General features: G+C 38.2%; 1 protein-coding gene across 1 annotated transcript in view; it reads left to right on the top strand.

Annotated features, from left to right (window-relative positions):
• The first annotated feature begins 8425 nt into the window (after positions 1-8425).
• Positions 8426-27580, top strand: part of LOC147708957 (uncharacterized) — a 113597-nt gene continuing 94442 nt past the window's right edge. The window contains exons 1-2 of the mRNA XM_086925804.1: positions 8426-8530; positions 12601-16075. Of these exons, the coding sequence (XP_086781930.1) occupies positions 12640-16075 (3436 nt within the window). The 5' untranslated portion in view covers positions 8426-8530; positions 12601-12639. The remainder of the gene's footprint in view (positions 8531-12600; positions 16076-27580) is intronic.

Below are 27580 nucleotides of genomic sequence, written 5' to 3'. Positions count from 1 at the left end.
AGAGTGATTGAATGTGTCTCATTAAGTGCATGAGTTAGTGACTAAACTGTCTTAATGTGTGCATCATTATATCTATTGTTCTGTAAACTGCTACATGTGTTCATCAGTAGCTATATGAGTAACTATATGGGTTATTGATTGGTTGCTCAAGTATTTGTATGGGAGAGTGAGTGTGTGTGTGGTGGTGGCTGGTAGGTGTGTGACTGTGCATAGATGTGTGAGCAGTTGATTCACTAGATGTATGGGTTCAAAAGTGCATGTGGAAACAGCTGTATGGGTGGTTGACTGTGTGCATGAGTGTATTGGTGAGTGAATGGATATCTCAGTGCTAAATTTCAAAGTAAGTACATATGTAAAACACAGTACATGTGAGAGTTGACATATATAAATTACTGTGTATAAGAGCCAGTGAATGTGTGAGTGGCTGCATGGATCATTGAAAACGTGTATCAGTGATTGTATAAGAGAGTAAATAAGTGTTAGAATATGTTTCAATAAGTAAGCTGTGTATAACTGTATAGTTGAGGAAATGGAGGTGTGATTGATTCTTTGCATGACTGACTAGGTGTGTGAGTAACTCCACGGATGAGTGACAGTTTGTGAGTGTCTGTTTACACTGATTGTATCTAAGGTTATATTAGAGTCTGAAGAGGTTCATCGTATTATCACATGAATGATATCATCAGTGATGTGATCAGTAATGTCAAATGAGATGTCATCAGTGATGTCATCAGTGATATCATTTGAGATGTCATCAGTGATTTCATCAGTGATGTCATTTGAGATGTCATCAGTGATGTCATCAGTGATGTCATTTGAGATGTCATCAGTGATGTCACTGACCATGTCATGAATGATGTAATATGTGACATCATCAGCAGTGGATTGCGGGTGCGCGATATAGTTATTGCAACTAACTATATATGCGAATTTCTATGGTTTTGTGCGAGTAAATTAAGGTTTTGTAAATGCTAATCCCTAACTATATATGGTCTATAACCAATGGTTTTTTCAGTGAATTTTCAAGGTTTTGTAAATGCTAATCCCTAACTATATATGGTCTATAACCTATGTTTTTTTCAGTGAATATATATATATATATATATATATATATATATATATATATATATATATATATATGTATTTATATATATATTACCTACTGGCGGTCGCCAGTAGGTAGTTATAGTTAGGATTTTTTTCAATGTTAAATCTCAAAATTCTATTTGGAATAACTTTGGCACAGGTTGACGAATCTGCTTGAAAATTTCCTCAAAATGGCCCCGTCAAGCTCCGGTCCTTCCCTGAAAGTTTGGGGGGGATTCGTCAAGCGGGGGCCGAGATAAAAGGGGGGTCCCAAAACGCGTTTTCCCCATGTTAATTTTCATAGGGCGGTCGATTTCACTTTTAGCCCGAACGGCTGAATGTATTTCCACCAAATTTGGCAAAATTGTAGGGACTGGTAGCCCGATGTGCCTTTGCTATGTCTCAAGATATGTGCTCCAGTGGATTTTGAGTAATTTACGTTCAAAAAAATATATATATCTAGAGCCGCGCCCCGGTACGCGCGCAGGGGAGCGCTCAAAGCGCGCCACGCGACTTGCGTACGGAAAGTTGATTGGCTCTCGGGTGTCTGTAAACATTCGAAACAGTCCGCAGCGGCCGCCATCTTGTACCTCGGTAGGATTGAGGTGGTAAAAATCAAAGGGGGAAATGGGCAAAAGGGGGCAGGGTACACCCCCCCTGACCCCCTAGGTTTGATGTGGGGGTCATAAAAAAGCCGAACGGGGCCCCCCAAAAATTTTTTTTTTAATTTGCGCCGAGGGAGCGCCTGGTACGCGCACCGGTGAGCGTACGATTGAGAAAAAGAATGGCACCTTTTTAAAAAAAAAATAGCATTTTTTTATAAATTGGAGGTAGTTCTGAAAAGAACTTTTTTTTTGTTTTTGTTGTTTTATATTTTTTTTATACTTTTTGAAACGATTTTATATTTTTTTTGGTTTTTTTTCAGGGGAAAAACAAAAACAGGGATTCAGAAAATGCTCAACAGGAGCAAAAAAATGAGAAAATTTAGGGACGGGGAGAGCATTGGTGTTCCTGTTTCTTTATTGCAATGAGTTCAACGCTCTGCTCCCCGTAACAGAGTAGTTCGTCACAGTCCTTGCATAAAAATTTTATTCCTGCAAATACCGGCTGGATGTTAGGGACCATTCTTGCACGTGTTGAACCTGAAGGTGTTGCTCCACCAGTGGAGGTGCTGCTTCCATCTCTTCGTGCCTTCTCTGCCAGCTCCCTGACACTCTCCCTGGAGTAATTGTTGGGGTGTCTTCTTTTGACATGCCTAATTAAATTGGCATTTCCAAAGCTGTATTTTTTTAGAGGATTGCCTCTGGATAAAATACTTCCACATATTTTGCAAGTTACTTTACTTGCATTAACTTTTTTTTGTCCTTCAGGGATGTCATAAAATTTCCAGATGAAGTGGTTCTTTGTTTTCTGGTGAGGAGGGTCCTCTTGCACAAATCCATCTGAATCACTGCTGGAGGACTCCCTTGCAGTCATTGTTGTAGATCAGGAAAGTATGAGTTCAAAATTCACAAAACACCTCTTGCTTTCTCCAAGTGCAAATCAATAGTGAGAGAAATGGGTGGGTTTCTCTAAATTTAGAAAAAAATAATTATTGAACCAATGAAAAGTGTTATTTACAGGTCACATGACCATGGGCTTCATCATTATGAAACCAAAACTGTTATGAACCAATGAAAAGTGTTATTTTCTGGTCACATGACCCGACGCGCTTACGCGACGCGCCGCGGGGCGCGGCCAGAGGCGCGCCGCGTAAGCGTGTCAGACGCCTACGTTGCACGATCGTATTCGCGCGAGTACTTCCGGGTGCGCTTACGCCGTGCGTATCACGCGGTCGCGGCTACGCGAACGTCACGATCATGTTTTCGTTTGCGATATTGGCGCTCACGGGACGCTCCCCTGAGCGCGCCAGGGGGCGCTTTTCAGAAATACGCTTTTCGGGGCGCACTTCGGGGCGCGCTCTGGGAGCGCTCCCCCCAAAAATTAAAAAAAAAAATGGGATAATTGTAGGGACAGGTAGCCCTATTCTGAAGTGGTTTGGAAAAAAATTAACTTTATAAAAATATGTATTGTGCTACATTGGGCTTAATATATGTTAGAGCCAAAATGTAGCCCAAATGTAGCCCAAAGTAGCCCAATGTAGCCCAAAGATGGCCACCAGAGACCAAAAATTGTAAATGTAGCCCAAATTTCAACTAGATGTAGCCCAACTGTAGCCCAATGACAGAATGTACCAGAGTGTTAAAAAGAACAACTAGAGTGCTAACAGTCTTATTTATAAAGTGAAACTTATAGTTAGGAATTAGCATTAACAAAACCTATGAAATTCACTGAAAAAACCATAGGTTTCACACCAGTTATAGTTAGGAATTAGCATTTAAAAAACCTATGAAATTCACTGAAAAAACCATAGGTTTCACACCGGTTATAGTTAGGAATTATCATTTTAAAAACCTATTAAATTCACTGAAAAAACCATAGGTTTCACACCAGTTATAGTTAGCTGGAAATTTTACTGATATAAAACCATTGAAATTCCCACGTTATAGTTAGTCGGACTCACTATAACTTGCGCGTGCAATGCACTGCTGATGACATCACATATTACATCACTCATGACATGGTGAGTGACATCACTCATGACATCACTGATGACACCATCCTTGTGACACAGAGACAGACCTCCTCTCAGTGTAAAGTAACCCTTGAGACACATATTCAAACATAGAAACTGAAATTTTTAAAAAATGGACATACCTATATCAGTTGCAACAAGCAATTCTGTACTTCCACTATCTATATACACATCCACTCATTCACCAACAGTTCTATATAGTCACTCATACATATACTCACTCATCATATGAAGAGATACACCTATACATCCTGTTACACACCGACATTCAACCAAAAGTTATTCACACACATATTCACACGTGCAAATAAACTATTGAACAACCATTTATTTGAATATAGAGTTATACACACACTTCCACCTTACTTCTATTGAAAATTACACATATTTATTCTCTTAAACAATCACTTATAGAAACACATACTTATTTAAACAGGAACTCTTACAATCTCTTACTCTCACATATACTCACTTATATACATCAATATTCATATATACTAGATTAAAACATATGTAGTTACTGATAAAGACACTAGTGAGACAGTCATTCACTCACTAACAAACACATATAGACACTCATCCACCCATACAGTCCTGTACATATGCTGTCTTCAAAACACATACAAACAAAGAGTCAGTCACTCATGCATCTATGTGCTAAGTAATACTCCCACCAAACCATATAGACACTCAAACTGATACTAATAAAAATATCAAATAACTCATATACATACGCATGTAGCTACTTATCAACACATGTAGCCACTTATACACAAAGTGAAACACTAATATATGTATTTAAATATTTAAACATAACTCACTAATTTATTTTTCAGAAAGACACATATTCACTGGATGGTGTCATCAGTGATGTCATGAGTGATGTCACTCACCATGTCATGAGTGATGTAATATGTGATGTCATCAGCAGTGCATTGCACGCGCAAGTTATAGTGAGTCCGACTAACTATAACGTGGGAATTTCAATGGTTTTATATCAGTAAAATTTCCAGCTAACTATAACTGGTGTGAAACCTATGGTTTTTTCAGTGAATTTAATAGGTTTTTTAAATGATAATTCCTAACTATAACTGGTGTGAAACCTATGGTTTTTTCAGTGAATATATATATATATATGTATATGTATATGTATATGTATATATATATATATATATATATATATATATATATATATATATATATATATATATATATATATATATATATATATATATATATATATATATATATATATATATATATATATATATATATATATGTATATGTATATGTATATGTATATATATATGTATATATATATATATATATGTATATATATATTACCTACTGGCGGTCGCCAGTAGGTAGTTATAGTTAGGATAATTTTCAATGTTAAATCTCAACATTCTATTTTGAATAGTTTTGGCGCCGGTTGACGAATCTGCCTGAAATTTTCAGGAAAATGGTCTCATGGCGGTCCGGTCCTTCCCTGAAAGTTTGGGGGGGATTCGTCAAGCGGGGGCCGAGATAAAAGGGGGGTCCCAAAACGCGTTTTCCCCATGTTAATTTCCATAGGGCGGTCGATTTCACTTTTAGCTCGAACGGCTGAATGGATTTCCACCAAACTTGGCAAAATTGTAGGGACTGGTAGCCCGATGTGCCTTTGCTATGTCTCAAGATATGTGCTTCAGTGGATTTTGAGAAATTAACGTTCAAAAAAATATATATATCTATAGGCGCTCTCCGGTGCGCGCACCGGTGAGCGCTCCCGGCGCGACACGCGACTTGCGCGCAGAAAGCTGATTGGCTCTCAGTTGTCTGTAAACATTCTAAACAGTCCGGAGCGGCCGCCATCTTGTCTATCGGTAAAATCTAGTCATAAGAGGTGGCAAAAACAAAGGGTGGAATTGACCATAAGGGGGCAGGGTAGACCCCCCCTGACCCCCTAGGTTTGATATGGGGGCCATTAAAGGGCCCCGCGGGGCCTCAAATTTTTTTTTTTTTTTTCGATTTTCGCGGGGGAAGCGCCTGGTGCGCGCACCGGGGAGCGTATCGAGGAGGGTACTATGGAAAAATAATCACTTCAAAAATTGTATGTTTATGAATTGTTTTTTTTTTTATTTTTTTATTTTATGTAAGTACCTACATGTAGGTACTAATGAAGAGACTTAAATTTAATGTTCACCATCTTCTTTGTAGACATCTTGCATGTTGTTATTGTATTTTTTGTGGTATATGGAATTCATAATATAGTCTGTCTGGAAAGGAGAAACAGATCTTTTAAGCACTCCCTGAGAATTTCTAGGGGATCATGAGTAGTCTATCCTGTTCACTTATGAAAATGAGGTGTAAAATATTCATATGAGATAATATAGTGGGAGAAAGGTAGTAACTATGAGTAAACTTACTATGTAACAGAAAAATAGTTGAACAGTATACTATAAGTCTCACTTTATATTTTAAACATTTTTGGTAATACTTCATGAATTACATATAAAAAAGAATATTGTCTGAAACAATTGAAATTATTAAAGATAAATTTATTCCTCTGATTCTTTTTCATAATTTAATAAAATTTCTAACATAATATTGTCCGGAATTTCCTCATAATTATATGTACATGATTCAATTTCTTCCAAACATTCTATAAACTGTTCATCCAAAGAGTCATCCATGAAATCAACTTCTTTTTTTTCATCTTCTGGTTTTTCCACCTTTACTTTGATAGAAGTATCATTTGCCTTATTTTCTCCTTCCATTTTCTTTCTGAAAATTGCATATAAATTAACTATATTAGTAGAGCTAGTATACCAGAGAAGCCTAACTCAATCCATAACTATTACAGAGAAGTCTATCTCTATCTCTAACTATTAAAGAGGGATAGCATATCACTAACAGAATATTTTTTAAGAAATAAACTTAACGTGTACAATATACTTCCATAATTAGAAGTTACCTTAGAGAAATTAGTTGAAGTTGTCAGTGAAATTTGTTTTCAAGTGTACTTCAGGAAGCAGTAGTCAAAATGGCTGTGTTTCCCTCTCTTCTTTTATATATATTGTTGTACTTAACCAATCAAACGTCAGGAAATAATCGTAGAAAATGAGAGATACTTTTTAATTGGTTGTAAATTCTAACATTACAAGTGTGTTTTTGTCATGTAATTTACCTCAGGATATTTAGACAGGCCTGTAGCCTAAATGTCTCAATGGAATTTCACCAAATTTGGGCAAATGGTAGGGACTGCTATGTAGTAGGGCGTATTCTATATTTGATGAAAGTGTCTCCATTGGGTTTTCCGTAAATTACTTTCCCACCTTTTTTTAACGAGCGCTTAGGGGTGCGCGCTCCTTTACGCGCACTGGCAGCGTTACGGGAGTCCTCCATTTTGTGTTTCGGAACAATCGAGACACAAGATGGAGGGTAAACAATGTTCGGAATGGATAGAAGGGGGAACTGTAGAGACTTCTTGACCCTCTAGGTTTTCTGAGGGGGGCTTACGAGGCTCATAAACGTAAAAAAAAAAAAAAAAATTCTTTAATTTTTCGCGGGGGTAGCGCCTGGTGCGCGCACCTTTAAGCGTACCCGAAAGCGTACTTTGGTGAAAAATAGTGAAAAAAGTTAGAAAAAAATAAACGCTTTGAATGATCAGAGTTAGGGTAGCTCTGAAAAGAGCTTTTGGGTTCTGTGGTTGATTTAGGTACCTACAAGTAGGTTCCAATACACATTCTTAAATTCAGGAGGAATATTCTATTCCCCTCATCTGAGAAGTGCACTCCATCTCCTCTGTAGATGTCTTGCATGTTGTAACGCAAGTTATTATTGTATAATGAACCCATTCCATAGTCTCTCATGTAAGCAGAAACAGATTTATTTACATGTTTCCGTGCTTTCTCAAATTGTGGACCAAATTGGTTGGACCAGTTCCATTTCTGTCTTTGGCATATATTGGAATATACCAAGGCAGTGTGGGGAAAAAGTATCATCAATTGATGAAAGGTGTCCTTTAATAGCATTTCCAGACCTACCCCAGTTAATGTGCCTAGATCGTTTCCACCACAGTGCACAATTATAAGGTCAGGTTCTGGCAGATGCAAAAAGGTTTTCACCAATGGTATCAATTGGTGACATTTTAATCCTCTGTGGCCAATCCACTTGATTTCCACATTTGATAAATCAAGGTTATGAAAATTTCTGCTAGCTGCATACCTTTGAGCCCAGTGGATGTAGCTATGTCCAATAACCCAAACAGAGTACATGATGTGAGAAGGTTCTGGTCCAGTCAGATGAAGTGTGGGAATGAAATGGCAGTTGGAACAGTAGGAGTTCACAAAAAAATAATTGTGGAGTTTCTGTGCTCTTGAATCACTAGCAATGATTGGTGGATTCAGATAGTTGAAAACTGAAAGTTAGGGTGTATGGTTATGTTGTGTGAAAGAAGCAATTTGAATGGTTTAAAAAAAGTCACCAAAAGCAAAAATACCCTGTATAGGCTGCTGTATTGACAGGTCAAACATCCTTGCTGAGTTAATTTGCAACATTGTAAGATAAACTTTTGAACCTTACAGTTCAGTTAGGAGGGAGTTGCTATGGTAACAGATAGAAAGGTTTGAGAGGGGGATGGGTGTTGGTTTGAAAATAGTGAGGGAAGAGTTTTCATTGGTTGAATTAAGGCATATGTGTACAAAGATAGAGATTTTCTATGCCAGTCTTGGTTTCAGTGTATTGAGAGCACACCTTCTCCTCTGCTAAAGAAAAATTGGTGTGTGTGTCTGACACTGTTTTCAATCTCCAAAAGCATTTCTAAAGGTAAGTAATGATTCATTTAATTTAGATAGAGATTTATTTTCTCTATGGAGAATATTTGGAAGCAGATAGTTATGTTTTAGAAGTGAAATTGTATGTTAGTATATAAGTCCTGCGCAGTGTTTTTTACATGTTATTTAAAAATCGATTTTGGGTGCAAATGAATGGTATTTTTATTTGGCCTTTTTTATGATTGCCATGTGCAGTTGATGCATGACTTTAAACATGGGTAATAAGTGATGCACTGGTGGCGCCAGGCTTTTATAAATGAGGCCCTGACTTTGTTTGATGATATTGAGTGGTTGTAGTTAGGTTCTGTGCAGTGTTTCTTACATGTTATTGAAAAATCGATTTTTGGGTGCAATTGATTGGTATATGTATTTGGCCCTTATTTATGAATGCCATGTGCAGCTGATGCATGACTTTAAACATGGGTAATAAGTGACGCACTGGTGGCGCAAGGCTTTCATAAATAAGGCCCTGACTTTGTTTGATGATATTGAGTGGTTGTACTTAGGTTCTGTGCAGTGTTCCTTACATGTTATTCAAAAATCGATTTTTGGGTGCAATTGATTGGTATATGTATTTGGCCCTTATTTATGATTGCCATGTGAAACTGATGCATGATTTTAAACATGGGTAATAAGTGACGCACTGGTGGCGCAAGGCTTTCATAAATAAGGCCCTGACTTTGTTTGATGATATTGATTGGTTGTACTTAGGTTCTGCGCCGTGTTTCTTACATGTTATTGAAAAATCGATTTTTGGGTGCAATTGATTAGTATATGTATTTTGCCCTAATTTATGATTGCCATGTGCAACTGATGCATGACTTTAAACATGGGTAATAAGTGACGCACTGGTGGCGCAAGGCTTTCATAAATAAGGCCTGACTTTGTTTGATGATATTGAGTGGTTGTACTTAGGTTCTGTGCAGTGTTCCTTACATGTTATTCAAAAATCGATTTTTGGGTGCAATTGATTGGTATATGTATTTGGCCCTTATTTATGATTGCCATGTGCAGCTGATGCATGACTTTAAACATGGGTAATAAGTGACGCACTGGTGGCGCAAGGCTTTCATAAATAAGGCTCTGACTTTGTTTGATGATATTGATTGGTTGTACATAGGTTCTGTGCAGTGTTCCTTACATGTTATTCAAAAATCGATTTTTGGGTGCAATTGATTGGTATATGTATTTGGCCCTTATTTATGATTGCCATGTGCAACTGATGCATGACTTTAAACATGGGTAATAAGTGACGCACTGGTGGCGCAAGGCTTTCATAAATAAGGCCTGACTTTGTTTGATGATATTGAGTGGTTGTACTTAGGTTCTGTGCAGTGTTCCTTACATGTTATTCAAAAATCGATTTTTGGGTGCAATTGATTGGTATATGTATTTGGCCCTTATTTATGATTGCCATGTGAAACTGATGCATGATTTTAAACATGGGTAATAAGTGACGCACTGGTGGCGCAAGGCTTTCATAAATAAGGCCCTGACTTTGTTTGATGATATTGAGTGGTTGTACTTAGGTTTTGCGCAGTGTTTCTTACATGTTATTCAAAAATCGATTTTTGGGTGCAATTGATTGGTATATGTATTTGGCCCTTATTTATGATTGCCATGTGCAACTGATGCATGACTTTAAACATGGGTAATAAGTGACGCACTGGTGGCGCAAGGCTTTCATAAATAAGGCCTGACTTTGTTTGATGATATTGAGTGGTTGTACTTAGGTTCTGTGCAGTGTTCCTTACATGTTATTCAAAAATCGATTTTTGGGTGCAATTGATTGGTATATGTATTTTGCCCTAATTTATGATTGCCATGTGCAGCTGATGCATGACTTTAAACATGGGTAATACGTGACGCACTGGTGGCGCAAGGCTTTCATAAATAAGGCCTGACTTTGTTTGATGATATTGAGTGGTTGTACTTAGGTTCTGTGCAGTGTTCCTTACATGTTATTCAAAAATCGATTTTTGGGTGCAATTGATTGGTATATGTATTTGGCCCTTATTTATGATTGCCATGTGCAACTGATGCATGACTTTAAACATGGGTAATAAGTGACGCACTGGTGGCGCAAGGCTTTCATAAATAAGGCCTGACTTTGTTTGATGATATTGAGTGGTTGTACTTAGGTTCTGTGCAGTGTTCCTTACATGTTATTCAAAAATCGATTTTTGGGTGCAATTGATTGGTATATGTATTTGGCCCTTATTTATGATTGCCATGTGCAGCTGATGCATGACTTTAAACATGGGTAATAAGTGACGCACTGGTGGCGCAAGGCTTTCATAAATAAGGCTCTGACTTTGTTTGATGATATTGATTGGTTGTACATAGGTTCTGCACAGTGTTTCTTACATGTTATTCAAAAATCGATTTTTGGGTGCAATTGATTGGTATATGTATTTGGCCCTTATTTATGATTGCCATGTGCAGCTGATGCATGACTTTAAACATGGGTAATAAGTGACGCACTGGTGGCGCAAGGCTTTCATAAATAAGGCCTGACTTTGTTTGATGATATTGAGTGGTTGTACTTAGGTTCTGTGCAGTGTTCCTTACATGTTATTCAAAAATCGATTTTTGGGTGCAATTGATTGGTATATGTATTTGGCCCTTATTTATGATTGCCATGTGAAACTGATGCATGATTTTAAACATGGGTAATAAGTGACGCACTGGTGGCGCAAGGCTTTCATAAATAAGGCCCTGACTTTGTTTGATGATATTGATTGGTTGTACTTAGGTTCTGCGCCGTGTTTCTTACATGTTATTGAAAAATCGATTTTTGGGTGCAATTGATTGGTATATGTATTTTGCCCTAATTTATGATTGCCATGTGCAACTGATGCATGACTTTAAACATGGGTAATAAGTGACGCACTGGTGGCGCAAGGCTTTCATAAATAAGGCCCTGACTTTGTTTGATGATATTGAGTGGTTGTACTTAGGTTCAGCGCCGTGTTTCTTACATGTTATTGAAAAATCGATTTTTGGGTGCAATTGATTGGTATATGTATTTGGCCCTTATTTATGATTGCCATGTGCAACTGATGCATGATTTTAAACATGGGTAATAAGTGACCCACTGGTGGCGCAAGGCTTTCATAAATAAGGCCCTGACTTTGTTTGATGATATTGAGTGGTTGTACTTAGGTTCTGCGCCGTGTTTCTTACATGTTATTGAAAAATCGATTTTTGGGTGCAATTGATTGGTATATGTATTTGGCCCTTATTTATGATTGCCATGTGCAGCTGATGCATGACTTTAAACATGGGTAATAAGTGACGCACTGGTGGCGCAAGGCTTTCATAAATAAGGCCCTGACTTTGTTTGATGATATTGATTGGTTGTACATAGGTTCTGCGCCGTGTTTCTTACATGTTATTGAAAAATCGATTTTTGGGTGCAATTGATTGGTATATGTATTTGGCCCTTATTTATGATTGCCATGTGCAACTGATGCATGACTTTAAACATGGGTAATAAGTGACACACTGGTGGCGCAAGGCTTTCATAAATAAGGCCCTGACTTTGTTTGATGATATTGATTGGTTGTACATAGGTTCTGCACAGTGTTTCTTACATGTTATTCAAAAATCGATTTTTGGGTGCAATTGATTGGTATATGTATTTGGCCCTTATTTATGATTGCCATGTGCAGCCGATGCAAAACTTTAAACATGGGTAATAAGTGACGCACTGGTGGCGCAAGGCCTTTATAAATCAGACCCTGACTTTGTTTGATGATATTGAGTGGTTGTACTTAGGTTTTGCGCAGTGTTTCTTACATGTTATTGAAAAATCGATTTTTGGGTGCAATTGATTGGTATTTGCATTTGGCCCTTATTTATGAATGCCATGTGCAGCTGATGCTTGACTTTAAACATGGGTAATAAGTGACGCACTGGTGGCGCAAGGCCTTTAAAAATAAAGCCATGTGTTGCTATTGTATAAACTTAAATATGTTGCAATTTATTGTTTATATTGTTTGCTTTTTAACATTACTTTGTTGTTTGCTAATAGTGGTCTTTCATGTGTTTTTTTAACAGAACAACAGATTCAAATCAACTTCTGAAAAGGAAGCAAAAATGCCTTCAAGGCAAAGAAATATCAAAAATACCATACGGAAAAGGAGAACATCAACAACAGAGTTTATGGAATCCTCTTCAACAACTACTTCAAAAAACACCAGAAAAGCTTCTGGTAAGCCAATTAAGTCTTTTCTTCGCAACATATGTCGTAGGAAAAAAAATGAAATTGCTAATGTGAATATACAGAAAAAGTCAACAAATCTAAAAAGGAAAGAGAAGCCCACAAAAAATGTTTCCATTGGACCAGGAGAGAAGAGAATGGTTAGCAATAGAAGGGTAAATGTTTTTAGGGACATTCGTAGGCGAATGTTTCGCAATAGGGTAGTTTTAAATTTGCTAAAAAATGAAAAGAAAAGTAAACTAAAAGCTGCTTTTTACAAGAAAAAGAAAAGTGTAGAAAAGATTGTTGATCAGGCTTTTGAAGTTAAGAAAAAATTATTTATTTTAATAATCAATAGAATTAGGATACTTAATAAGGCAATGGATGTTTTCAAATCGAACAGTAGATGGAAAAGAATTATTAATCGGAGTAATTTTTGTGAAGTATTTTCTGGTGAATGGATGCATAGTTCAAGTTCTGAGCCTTTTTTTAATGAGGAGAGTTACTTTCAGGAAAATGATTTGGTGCATGCAGTTGACACCAGTGGTCGTGCATATGAGGTGAAAGATAGTTGTGTGATGGAAAAAGAGAAACTTGTATCTAGAGATGCAGAAGAGGTCTTAGCTGATGAAGTTTTAGGGAGACGTACTAAGGGTCCAGTGTACACATGGAAATGCAGTAGTATTTGTAGTGTGCGACAGGAATCAATTGATTTGCTTCGAAATTTCTTACGTACATATAGTAAAAAAAGTCTCAAACAAAAAATGAAGATCCTGCAAGAGTTAGATCCTTGCAGAGTGAGAGAAAGCACAGGTTTGCAAGGGCATTCACTAGCATGTCTTTCTAGAAAAGTTTGTCGGAGTGTTTTTCATCATTTTAGGATGTTAGCAGTGCATCATAATAACGTAAGGAAATTAGTGAGGAAGTTGTATTATGCAAAAAGTCCTGCACTTAAGCTTAAACAGTTAAATAGTGCTCTTTTGCATGGATCTGAAGTGGATGTGAAGACTATTTGTGAAGAAATTGAGTTTTGTTATTTTGGGAACAAAGAGGACAGTGTAGAAATAGATATAGTAATGGATGGTAATGCAGAAGATAATGGACAAATTTCAAGTATTGAAAAGTTTGATGAGGAAATTATCAAGTTTAAGGTGAAATCAAGTGAGAGGCCTAATGTAACTTGTGTGTGTTGTCGACGGACTCATTATAAAATTCAGACTAGGTTAGTTGATTTATATGCAAAAAGTGAATTGGAAAATAATAGTGAATGGGAGGATTTTGTAAGTTATTTGTTGGTGGAGAATTCTTTTGATTTGAGTTTGGATCAGCGTATTTGCACTTATTGTTTGAAAAAATTAAATGAAAATAGAATGCCTGCAAGAGCAGTTTATAATAATCTTCAGTTGATAGATATTCCTTCTGAATTGATGGATCTAAATACTTATGAATCTATTTTGATTCAATGTGTCCATCCTTTTCAGGCTATTGTTCGCATGGAGCCTAAGACAGGGAAATTGCCTCCATCAGATTTACTGAGAGGATTAAAGGGAAGAGTTGTTTATTTGCCTCTAGATGTAAAGAAAAATATTAATACAATTGGTGTAGAAAGAGTAGAAGAAGATCCTTTAGTTATTCTAGTTAATGGGGTTCCAACAAAGAGTAAGAAAATTTGGCAAGATTTAGTGGATGTTAAAAAAGTCAAGAAGGCAACGTTGTATTTAGTTAAAAACAATGAGTACTACAAACATGTAAGTGTTGGAGTAGAGGAAACAGCTACAGAAGAAGATAGTGATTCTTCAGTTGGTCAAATTGAAAAAGTTGATGTGTCTAGAACTGAAGAAATATATGAACATTATACTGTTCATCCTTTGCATTCCAAAGAAGTAATGGGAAATGCAATTGACTTGTTTCAAATGAAGGCAGCAAAAGGAAGTCCCATTAGTGTATGGGAAGAAAGTTTGGAAGCTCGTTGTTTTCCACAATTATTTCCAACAGGTTGTGGTGGACGATATGATGATCGACCAGTTCAAATTCCTGCAGCTGAATACCGGACTCTAAGATTATATGCAGAAGATCCAAGGTTTCGTCAATGCATTCCATATTTATTTCATCTACTGTTTGAAAGTGATTTGTCTGGGCTTTCTTATGCAGTTAATCATATATTAAAAAGTGGACCTCATTTGCAAAATGTATGTGCAAGGGACTTTATGGAGAAAGTTAATCTGCAAGACAGTATTTTGGAATCTCAGCTAATCAATCTCATGGCATGTCAACGTGGAACCAACGAGTATTGGTTTCGTCGTCATGGAGAATTGAAATGTATGCTAAGAAACTTAGGAACTCCTACATGGTTCCTCACTCTTAGCTGTGCTGAGTATGCCTGGGACGATTTACTTCAATTTCTACGAGAGGCAAATGAAAACATACCAAATATAGAATTGAAAACACCAGGAGAACTGTGTTCTTTAGATCCAGTGAATGTTTGCAGATATTTTAATCATAGATTTGAAGCTATGATGTCTTTTATTACCAACAAAAAAAATCCTCCCCTTGGAGAGGTTTTGGATTTCTTTTGGAGGAAGGAATATCAAGCGAGAGGTGCTCCTCATATACATATGTTGTTGTGGATTAAAGATGCACCCAAATTTGGATCAGATTCAGATGAAACAGTGATGAGTTTCATTGAAGAGTATTCAACATGTGCTGTTCCAAAATCTACTGAAGAAAACAATTTAAGGCAACAAGTTTTACGTTTTCAATCTCATCGTTGTGGAAAGTACTGTCGTCGAAAATTTAAAAACAAGGAAAAGTACTACACGAAATGTCGTTTTGCATTTCCTCGACCAGTGATTTCTAAAGGAAGAGTAAATAATTTGATGTCATCTCTACGACATACTGTGACGAGAAAATCTCCCAAAAACACATATAATTTGAAAAGAAATGAAGAATCTAAGTACATCAACGATTACAACCCAGTGATTTTGTCCATGTGGAATGCTAACATGGATATTCAGTTCGTTGCTGACAACTCTATTGCTGTGGCTCGATATGTGACATCTTACATCACCAAAAAAGAAAAGACAGAACTGAAGGAAATGTGGGAGGACATTTCACATGAAAAGAGTCTAAGCAAGAAATTATACAGTTTCAGTCTGAAGATGTTGTCGCATCGAGAAATTGGAGCATATGAATGTTCTGATCGGTTATCATCAGCAAGTCTCTATGCCAAATCAAGAACAATCATTTGGGTGAGTCTTGGTCTTGCTGCAACACGAAACCGAGTTTTGAAATCTGTACAAGAAATTGAATATTTGGCGGAAAAAGAACCAAACAGTACAGATATTTTGAAGACAAATATGTTGGATACATACTATCCAAATAGAAGTACTCACCTTGAGAACACATGTTTGTATGAAGTTCTTCAAAACTACAGTTATAAGAGGAACATCACAGAAGATATCAATAATGGAAAATATGCACTCATTGGCTATGAAGGATGTCTAGTGAAGCAGAAAAAAGGCCATTTGATTAATCATCGAAAATTGAGTTGTGAAGTTCCAGACAAAAGAGAATTTTACTATTTAGCTCTTTTGCAACTCTTTAAGCCATGGCGTACAGAAGAGGAACTACTTGGAGATTTTCTCTGTTATGAAGACTCTTTTAATGCAACTAAGGATACCATAGAATGTCCTATTTTTCTAAATTATCTGCAAATGTTGAATGAAGAAATGGAGCAAGAAACCACAATTGCTGAAGAGATAGCTAGAAACAGTTCTCAAGATAGTCAGAGTTCTACTTCATTGAGCCAGGATCCACTAGGAGGACCAATTATCCAAAATGAAGCTGCCACTGCCATGGATGAGGTGGAAAGAGCTATGGAACAAGCTCAAGAGGATGGAGTTAACTTAGAAGATTTGGTAACGCAACTAAACATTGAGCAGAAAAAGATATATGATGAAGTCACAGAGCAGATTGAACATGGATTCAGACATGAGAAAAAAGAGTGCTCATGTATATTATTTGACCCTGTCCGACTGTATGTAAGTGGAGAAGCGGGGACAGGAAAAAGTTTTCTAATTAAAGCCGTTGCAAGTTATCTGCAGAAAAGGACTGATTCACCACTGTCTTGTGTTGTAACTGCTCCAACTGGTCTGGCAGCACATAACATTAAAGGGATTACTCTACATCGTTTATTGATGCTGCCAGTTGAACATGATAATAAATTGCATTACAACAAGCTATCTGGAGATGCGTGTTCTGAAGTTTCAAGAGTCTTGAAGAAAATGAAACTTCTTATCATAGATGAAGTAAGCATGGTCTCAAATCTAATGCTTGCTTTTGTGCATTTGAGAATGCAAGAAATTCTTAAAACAGACTATGATGTGTTATTTGGAGGAAAACACATTATTGTTTTTGGAGATCTATTGCAGTTGACTCCAGTAAAAGGACAACCAGTGTTTAAAATGCTTACGCATGAAGATACCAGGAAGTCCCTTGGAAGCATTGGAAATGTTAATATATGGCTAAATTTTAAATATGCTGAACTGCTTCAAAATATGCGACAGGCCAAGGATGAAGATTATAAAAATATTCTACAAGATGTAAGAATTGGAAAAATGACTGAGAAAGGGAAAAAAGCTTTGCATAGTCGATTAATTTCAAATTTGTATGCAAATGAAAACATTCTTCCAGAGAATATTTTTTAAAAAATGACTGAGAAGAAATCTGGGATATGTTTGATGCCAACTCTGCAAGAATGTTCCATCTTCAATCAAAAAATGTTAGACTTAGAAAATGAAGAGATTGTGAAACTGGAAGCAATAGATAAAATAGAGCATATGGGTGCAACAATTGTTTTGTCAGAAAATTTGAAAACTAAATTGCATTCATTGGAGAAAAGTATTTCAAAAACAGCTGGTTTTGAAAAGACTCTGAATGTGTGTTTAAATTGTCGTATCATTTTGAGAAGGAATTTAAATGTTGAAAGCGGTCTGGTAAATGGAGCAATGGGTTATGTTGTTGATTTTGTGAATTACAGAAATAGAGATGGAATTGAATTTTTAAAAATAAAATTTGATGGCATTGAACAAGTACAACAAATAAGTCGTTGTTCTGCTAGATTTTTACTTGTAAAAGACTTATATGTTCGCCGAAAACAGTTTCCTGTTTGTTTGGCGTATGCAGTGACAATTCATAAATCTCAAGGTTTAAGTGTAGATAGTGCATTGGTGAACATTGGAAGATCTGTGTTTAAAGAGGGTATGGCATATGTGGCATTATCTCGAGTCAGAACTTTATCAGGATTGTACTTGATTGCGTGTGATGAGACAAAGATTTCTGCCGATCTAGATTGTGTTAAAGAATACAATAGGTTAAGAAGAGAGTATGCTCCACATTTGCCTCAATATCCTCTGTTTGAAAAACGTGTGGTAGGCCGAAAAAGAAGAAATGAGGATAATTGTAGTGAGGTAGTTGCAAAAAGACAAAAAGTAGAGAAAACTGTAATTGAAAACAGGAAGAAAAAGAATTGTGGAGAAAATGTTGTTGGATTTCAGTTTGAAAACAGTTCTGGTGTCAACTGCTATGCTAATGTAGTGGTTAATGTTGTTTTTTTTCTTAAAAGTTTACAAGAACAGATTGTTGAAAATCGGGATCAAAGATTGTGTGGTTTATTGAATTCTGTGTTTCAGAAATGTAGCAGTGTTACAGCACAAATAGAAAGTGTAACAGAAATTCGAAATATTTTAGATTTGTGTTCTGGTCAAGATAAATTTTCACAGAACATTCAGCAGGATTGTCAGGAATTTTTAATGTATATGTTTGGTGTTTTGGAAGATGAAGGTGTAGATGTAGATAATCTTTTCAGTCTTTCTTATCAATGGCAGCATGACTGCCACAATTGTAGTTTATCAAGTACTACTACAATAGACACTGAAAGATTTATATATTTGACTTTACCAGACTGTAAATCAGTGTCTTTTAAAAATCTAGTTAAAGCAGCAGATCATAATATGGTGTGTACCCAATGTAACTGTACAATGCTGTCCACATTATTTATACAAAGGTATGGGCAGTATATTATTTTAGTTTTCCAACGATGTAGACCTGATGGAACTAAATTGACAACTTCTATCAAAAATTTTGTGGCTTCTCAGTTATCAATTTCTGGAAGGACCTTTACAACTGAAGCTATTATTTATCATGATGGATCTTCGACCACCTCAGGACATTATACATGCTACTTAAAATCTGAAAATGGATGGAGTTACTGCAATGATTCTCATTTAACTTATAAACAACGTTTGCCTTATGACTCTACAAATTCTTATCTAGTGTTTTTAAAACCAAAGTTTTAGTAAAGGGAATTGGCCTTTGAAGACGGGAATAGTTAATAAAAGTTAGTTAGTTAGTTAGTTAATCTAATATTTGAAATTATTTATCTCATGTAGATACTTTAAGTGGATCTCAAAGTAAAAAATACTGATATATCTGACACAAATTGGCCGTGAGGAAAATGTAAGATATGATGTTGTTAGAAGTTGATGAAATCGAAGTTATAGAGCACAGCAGACTTTTTTTCACCAAAAGGACCTTCACTATCTGCAATCTCATGTAGATACTTTAAGTGGATCTCAAAGTAAAAAATACTGATATATCTGACACAAATTGGCCGTGAGGAAAGTGTAACATATGATGTTGTTAGATCTTTTTTCATAGGAAGTCGATGAAATGGAAGTTATAGAGCACAGCAGACTTTTTTCCACCAAAAGGACCTTCACTATCTGCAATTTGGTCTCACGGAAAAGTAAGTGAATCAAAGATTAGTGTACTTATATGAGATGTATGTTTGAATGGGTTTTTTTAAACACAATCTTTTAGATTGTGTTTTTTTTTTCCCGCTGTTATATGATGAAGACTTTGATCTCACTAATTTAAGTGAAATTCAATATATTCTGAGAACAGCAAAAATAAATAATGTAACATATTGTAGAAGTTATTGTGTAGTTTGCATTGTGTAATTTATATTGTGTTCACATTGTCTTATACTCATTTTCTTTTTCACCCTTATTTACCTCTCTTTACTAATTTACACTCTTTTTTCATCGCTGTTTCTTTAGTGCACTTCATTCACAACTTCTTAATCTAATAGGAACTGTCTGCATTTCCTCTGTTCCTTCCACCACTTTTTATCTTTTTCATATTCTCACAGTACCACTGCTTTAGTTTCCTAACCCTCTCTTTCTTTTTCTCCTTTTTTTTTCTTTCGCATCCATTGTACTGTAGTTCACTTAGTTCTTCCTTTTGTCTTTCTGTGTACTTACTCTCTCACTCCTGTTTTATCCATCGTTCTATACTAACTTCATTCCTTTCATCCCTTCACTCTGTTACTTTACTTCACTCACTCTCAATCATCTTCTATTCCTCTTTTTTATTTATAGTTTCTCAATCAGACTTCTCTCCTTTTCACTCATTTTTCTTTTATTTTCTTATCTTTACTGATTTTGATTTGATATCTTACATTCTTTTAGTATCTTATTTACCTTTAGGAATTTGTTCTCTTTCTATTTCTTTTTCCTTTTTTTTTCTCTTTCTACATTACTTTCTTTCTGTTTTTGTATCCTTCACTATTGCATCATTTCTTAGTAAACTTTTGTAGATTTTTAAACCTCATGAACTGTTGTTTCTATTTTATTATATATTTTTAAGAAATTATAACGTGTTTTTTCTTTTATCTTTCATAGATACAAGTTTGCATTGATTATATGGTAAGTGTGTTTACAAAATCTTTTTTGTTATCACCTTTTGTTTTATTTTCACTATTTTTCTGTCACCCTACCGCACCCCTATTTCCTTACTTTGCTTCCCTCACTTATTCTTTTGTTCCATGTTTACTTCCGACCACATTCAATTTCTTTCAGTACTTCTGCCTATGCACACTCCTTCACTTACCTTTTTTACTGGTTCACTTAGTCCCTTTGTGACAGTCCTTCTTTTACTCTCTCTCTTGTTTGTCTCTATTACTCCCCATGTGTTACCCTTATTCACTTACATGTACCCTCTTTCACCCCTTTTTACTTATATTCACTGATATTTACTTTCCCTCAATCACTGCTATTCTTTTCCTCTGATTCCGTCACTACCTGACATTCCCATACTTAACTGTCCTTCTTTTTACTTTCAACATCCATTTACAATCTCCCTTAACCTCTGCTTTAGTCTTCTTCCTATTTCTTCTTTCTTTTGCTCCCTTATTCATTTTTCTTTTCTCAGTTACTTCCTTTTACACTTTTTATCTGTCTTACTATCTATTACACAGTCCCTCCTTCATTTTTTTTTCTTTTTTTTTGTTAGTGCGCTGACGGTACGCGCACCGGTGCGCGCACCGAAAGCGAAATATAAAAAAAAATATTTTAAATTAAAAATATTATCTCAATATACATTATAGTGTTCATTTTTACAAAAACATACTTTAGCAATTCACTAAAAAACACATAGGTATGAGTCTGTATAAAAAGTTAGGAATTAGCATTAAAAAAACCTATGAAATTCACTGAAAAAACCAAAGGTTTCACACCAGTTATAGTTAGGAATTAGCATTTAAAAAACCTATGAAATTCACTGAAAAAACCATAGGTTTCACACCAGTTATAGTTAGGAATTAGCATTTAAAAAACCTATTAAATTCACTGAAAAAACCATAGGTTTCACACCAGTTATAGTTAGCTGGAAATTTTACTGATATAAAACCATTGAAATTCCCACGTTATAGTTAGTCGGACTCACTATAACTTGCGCGTGCAATGCACTGCTGATGACATCACATATTACATCACTCATGACATGGTCAGTGACATCACTCATGACACCATCCTTGTGACATAGTGACAGACCTCCTTTCACTATAATGTAACCCTTGAGACACATATTCAAAAATAGAAACTGAAATTTTTAATAAAATGGAGATACCTATATCAGTTACAACAAGCAATTCAGTAATTCCACTATCTATATACACATCCACTCATTCACCAACAGTTCTATATAGTCACTCATACATATACTCACTCATCATATGAAGTGATACACCTATACATCCTGTTACACACCGACATTCATCCAAAAGTTACTCACACACATATTCACACGTGCAAATAAACTATTGGACATCCATTTATTTGAATATAGAGTTATACACACACTTCCACCTTACTTCTATTTAAAATTACACATATTTATTCTCTTAAACAATCACTTATAGAAACACATACTTATTTAAACAGGAACTCTTACAATCTCTTACTCTCACATATACTCACTTATATACATCAATATTCATATATACTAGATTAAAACATATGTAGTTACTGATAAAGACACTAGTGAGACAGTCATTCACTCACTAACAAACACATATAGACACTCATCCACCCATACAGTCCTGTACATATGTTGTCTTCAAAACACATACAAACAAAGAGTCAGTCACTCATGCATCTATGTGCTAAGTAATACCCCCACCAAACCATATAGACACTCATACTGATACTAATAAAAATATCTAATAACCCATATACATACACATGAGTGGATGTGTATTAGATGGTGATATTACTGAATTGGTTGTTGTAACTGGTATGGGTATATCCACTTTTTTGAAAATATTAGTTTCTATTTTTGAATATGTGTTTCATGGGTTACATTACACTGAAAGGAGGTCTGTCACTGTGTCACAAGGATGGTGTCATCAGTGATGTCATGAGTGATGTCACTGACCATGTCATGAGTGATGTAATATGTGATGTCATCAGCAGTGCATTGCACGCGCAAGTTATAGTGAGTCCGACTAACTATAACGTGGGAATTTCAATGGTTTTATATCAGTAAAATTTCCAGCTAACTATAACTGGTGTGAAACCTATGGTTTTTTCAGTGAATTTAATAGGTTTTTTAAATGCTAATTCCTAACTATAACTGGTGTGAAACCTATGGTTTTTTCAGTGAATATATATATATATATATATATATATATATATATATATATATATATATATATATATATATATATATATATATATATATATATATATATATATATATATATATATATATATATATATATATATATATATTACCTGCTGGCGGTCGCCAGTAGGTAGTTATAGTTAGGATTTTTTTCAATGCAAAATCTCAAAATTCTATTTGGAATAACTTTGGCACCGGTTGAGGAATCTGCCTGAAAACGTCCTTAAATTTGCCTCGTGGAGCTCCGGTCCTTCCTTTGAAGTTTCGGGGGGATTCGTCAAGCGGGGGCCGAGATAAAAGGGGGGTCCCAAAACGTGTTTTCCCCAAGTTAATTTCCATAGGGCCGTCAAACTCACTTTTAGCCCAAACGGCTGAATGGATTTGCACCAAACTTGGCAAAATTGTAGGGACTGGTAGCCCGATGTGCCTTTGCTATGTCTCAAGATATGTGCTCCAGTGGTTTTTGATTAATTTAGGTTAAAAAAAATATATATATCTATGACAGCACCCCGGTACGCGCACCGGGGAGCGCTCTGGGCGCGCCACGCGACTTGCGCACAGAAAGCTGATTGGCTCTCGGGTGTCTGTAAACATATGGCTGAGATACCCGCCACCCCCTCTCAACACAATCCCCACAATGAGGGAAACCGGAAACAGTTCTTGAAGTTTTTGGAAGTGGGCGGGAGTGACCCGCCCGGCCGTATTTATTAAAAAACAAAATTTAAAACATTTAAACATTAATGTACAATTTCATACCACATTGCGATGTTAGGCTAACTTTAACATATTCTCTAATACAGAGGTTCTCCTAGCCGAACTAACATCCTACAAAACATTTACTTGAAATATTGAAATTGTACATCCTAACGTTTAAGGGCCAACGGCAAGGTCATAACCGGTGTCAGATCCCTAACCAAAACATACCCCCCCCACTTAGGAGGGGCGACTGCACCGAGGCGTACTCAAGTGCAACTTACACCAATTTCCCTTGACTTGACGGGGGCACTTATCAACTCGACGCCAGTTAAAGGTCGTTCGAGAACTCGTGTGAGGTATCTAGAAGGTATCGGAGACCTCTCCCCAACCCCACACAACTTACCGCATCTGCCGTCGCAGATGACCCTGGCCCCGGGAAATTCAACAGGAGGGGGCTGTAACCCCTCCTACACAGGAAGGGGCCTTGACCGCCTTTCCTCTTCTTTCGGCGACCCATCCTTAGAAGGGACCGCCTCCCCGTTGAGGGGCCAAAGGCCACCTCCCCCGAGCGCTCCCAGCCGTATTGGGTGACGCCCACTCATAGGGATCTTCCAATTAGTGCTCACCGATCATGACCTTATCGCCTACCAAAATAAATACGACAAATGCTAACTAAAAGAGTATATTGGTCCCTATGACTGTCAAACCTGTTCGATAAATGGACCTCAAATTCAAAGTTTCTTTTAATCAAAAACTTATAACATTAGACCGATCTTTATTACATATTCAACATCAACATAACACTATCGCCACCTGCAAAAAGGAAAACAAAATTAGAATAAACGATCAACTTTATTAAACAACTCGCTGTCATCAGGGGCTGGTGGGTGGGTCAAAATTGGCTCTTCGTTCCGTCTCGAGCTCACGTGCAGCGAGGAGGTGCAGCTTCAGAGCACAGGAACAAGAGGATGTCTTCTGGTCTTGCGTCTCTTTTTATCCATCTTCAGGGCGGGCGTAAACCCGCCCCTGCCTGCCCGGGGGGGGGGCTCACCGCGTCAGTGTCTAGGCCAGCCCACTCTAGGGCGGGAAAAAGCGCGCCCCGGCTACGCCGCTTCGGGCATACCAGCCGAGACGCGCTTCCCGCCCAAAAAATGGCTTCCCGGGGGGATCGAGGCACTCTGCCATACGTTCGGGGGGACCGAGTGGTCGCCCCTTTCCATATGGCTGAGATACCCGCCACCCCCTCTCAACACAATCCCCACAATGAGGGAAACCGGAAACAGTTCTTGAAGTTTTTGGAAGTGGGCGGGAGTGACCCGCCCGGCCGTATTTATTAAAAAACAAAATTTAAAACATTTAAACATTAATGTACAATTTCATACCACATTGCGATGTTAGGCTAACTTTAACATATTCTCTAATACAGAGGTTCTCCTAGCCGAACTAACATCCTACAAAACATTTACTTGAAATATTGAAATTGTACATCCTAACGTTTAAGGGCCAACGGCAAGGTCATAACCGGTGTCAGATCCCTAACCAAAACATACCCCCCCCACTTAGGAGGGGCGACTGCACCGAGGCGTACTCAAGTGCAACTTACACCAATTTACCTTGACTTGACGGGGGCACTTATCAACTCGACGCCAGTTAAAGGTCGTTCGAGAACTCGTGTGAGGTATCTAGAAGGTATCGGAGACCTCTCCCCAACCCCACACAACTTACCGCATCTGCCGTCGCAGATGACCCTGGCCCCGGGAAATTCAACAGGAGGGGGCTGTAACCCCTCCTACACAGGAAGGGGCCTTGACCGCCTTTCCTCTTCTTTCGGCGACCCATCCTTAGAAGGGACCGCCTCCCCGTTGAGGGGCCAAAGGCCACCTCCCCCGAGCGCTCCCAGCCGTATTGGGTGACGCCCACTCATAGGGATCTTCCAATTAGTGCTCACCGATCATGACCTTACCGCCACAGGCCGGATAGTTGACCGGCTATCCGGACCCCCCACAACACGCTCCTACCTAAAGGTCATGATTCAACATTTTTAACCATGCTAAGAAGTCACCCAAGAGTAACTCATTCCCCACCCAAGACAAATGCACCCCATCCCCCACGTACATACTGTCATCATTAATACAGCCATGGGAGATAGAATGCAATGTCCTGGAACGGAATAACCCACTCACTTTATTGTTAAGCTTTCTTACGGAATGATTTAAAGCAGGAACAGAGATAGCCCCCCGCCACACTTTACGTGGAATCAAATGGGACCATGCAATTGTGCACCCCGGAACTCTCCTCGCCAACCAACTTACAGTGGAAAGCATTGCCTCCAGGAGTAGTCGTCTACCGATGGTGACCAAATCATTGCCCCCAACATGCACTATAACTATAGACGGCGGTGACCTTGTCCGCCCTAACAAACCCTCGAAAAATGTTTGAAATTGGTCAATACAGAGACCGCCCTTACCATAGAAGGACACCCTGTACCCGTATTCCCCAGCCACGTGAATCATGTCACCTGCTTTGAATACGTCTGCGGCACGCCTCACGTATGAGTGGCCCACAACCCACACCTCCTTTTTCACAGCCGGTGATGTCTGACCGCTGGCGTGGTGTAAGGTCGACTGCATGGTCCGCTCCGCCTCGTAGGCTTGCGTAACTGAAACCAAACAAAACAAGAAGCGTGAGTACATTATTATCGCTTCACAACATGTGCAACCGCACGTATCTTTTATAACAATTGGAGGACCAACGCCCCACACGTTTCACTTGCTCCACATTAAGACCCCTGGCTGTAGCTTCAGTAGCAGCCCCTATCCGAAAGGAATGGGTCCCAAATTCGCCCGGGTTCAAGCCCGCGGCGGCAATGGACATCACAAGCACCCGCTGAAACTGAAATTTCGTCAGTGGGGTGACGTCAGCGTGTCTTAACAAAGTCCCCCCCCATGATGCCACCCTTCGTGCTAGGTACTCCTCTAAACACTTCACCGGACACATGGAGGACCCAGGAATCCTGCGAATGACGACGCAGTCACCCCTCCCACCTTGGTCAGTCTTGGACCTTACAAAGGAGACTGTCATTGTTTCTCCCCGTATCTGAACGTGTTCCCGGCACAAACCTCCCGACACATCCAGTTTGTTCCTTGCAACCAATTCGCTTACCCGCATTGCTCCGTGGAATGCCAGCGTAAAGGCGGCTCGGAACAGTACCGCCTCAAACTGAGATGAACATGTGGCGTGGAGTGTGGCCAACAACTGGGACAATCTATCCAAACCTATAGGGCGCCTTTCATCTACTCTGCGACCCTCCAGGCGTTGCCACCCGCGCAGCGCCTTCTGCACAACGAAAGACGCTGTCGGGTCCTGGATAGCGTGTGCTCTGGCAACAAAGGAAATGGCAGCACGATGCCTCTGGGCCGTCGCCACCGATTTCCCAGCCCTGCGTAAGGACATCAAGAAATTCACTACCCCTTCCTCGTGACCCCAAAGTCGCTCTCTATCTCCCCCTAAAAAGGCTAAATAGGCCCGAAACGCCCCTTCGTATCCCTTCCTCGTCCTTGGTGCTAGACTCTCTCCCACGAGGTGACGAAGTTCGGGGCACCGAGAGACCAGAGAGCTTCGGGGAAGGGTGCCGGCTCTGGGTCCGCTGAGGGGAGAAAACCCAAAAAAGCCTGCATTTGAAAACGAGACAGTGCGTCAGCAGCCTGATTCTTCACCCCAGGAACATGTTTTGCCCTGAATATCACATTCAATTGCATACATAGCAAGACAATTTCTTTAAGGAGCCTTAAAATCATTTTACAACGTGCTGCCTGACTATTGATGCACTCGACCACGGTCATATTGTCCGACCAAAATATGACCGAGTGATCTCTAAACCCCTCGGGCCATGTTCTCAAGGCCACCAAGATGGGAAAAAGCTCCAGGAAAGCAATATTATTTGTCAAATCATTCTCACGCCACCATGTCGGCCATCTTTGTGCCGACCATTTCGTGCCGAAGATGGCGCCAAAACCTATGCTTCCTGCCGAGTCGGTCCACAACCCCAGCTCTTCCGAAGAGACGGCTGGTTCATTCCAGACAATTCTACCGTTGAAGTCCGCCAGAAATGCTAACCAA

The sequence above is a fragment of the Lissotriton vulgaris genome, chromosome 6, assembly GCF_964263255.1.
Source record: "Lissotriton vulgaris chromosome 6, aLisVul1.2, whole genome shotgun sequence".
NCBI classification, from domain to species: domain Eukaryota; kingdom Metazoa; phylum Chordata; class Amphibia; order Caudata; family Salamandridae; genus Lissotriton; species Lissotriton vulgaris.
The sequence above is the reverse complement of the archived record's forward strand: the minus strand, read 5'-3'. Positions and strand labels throughout refer to the sequence as shown.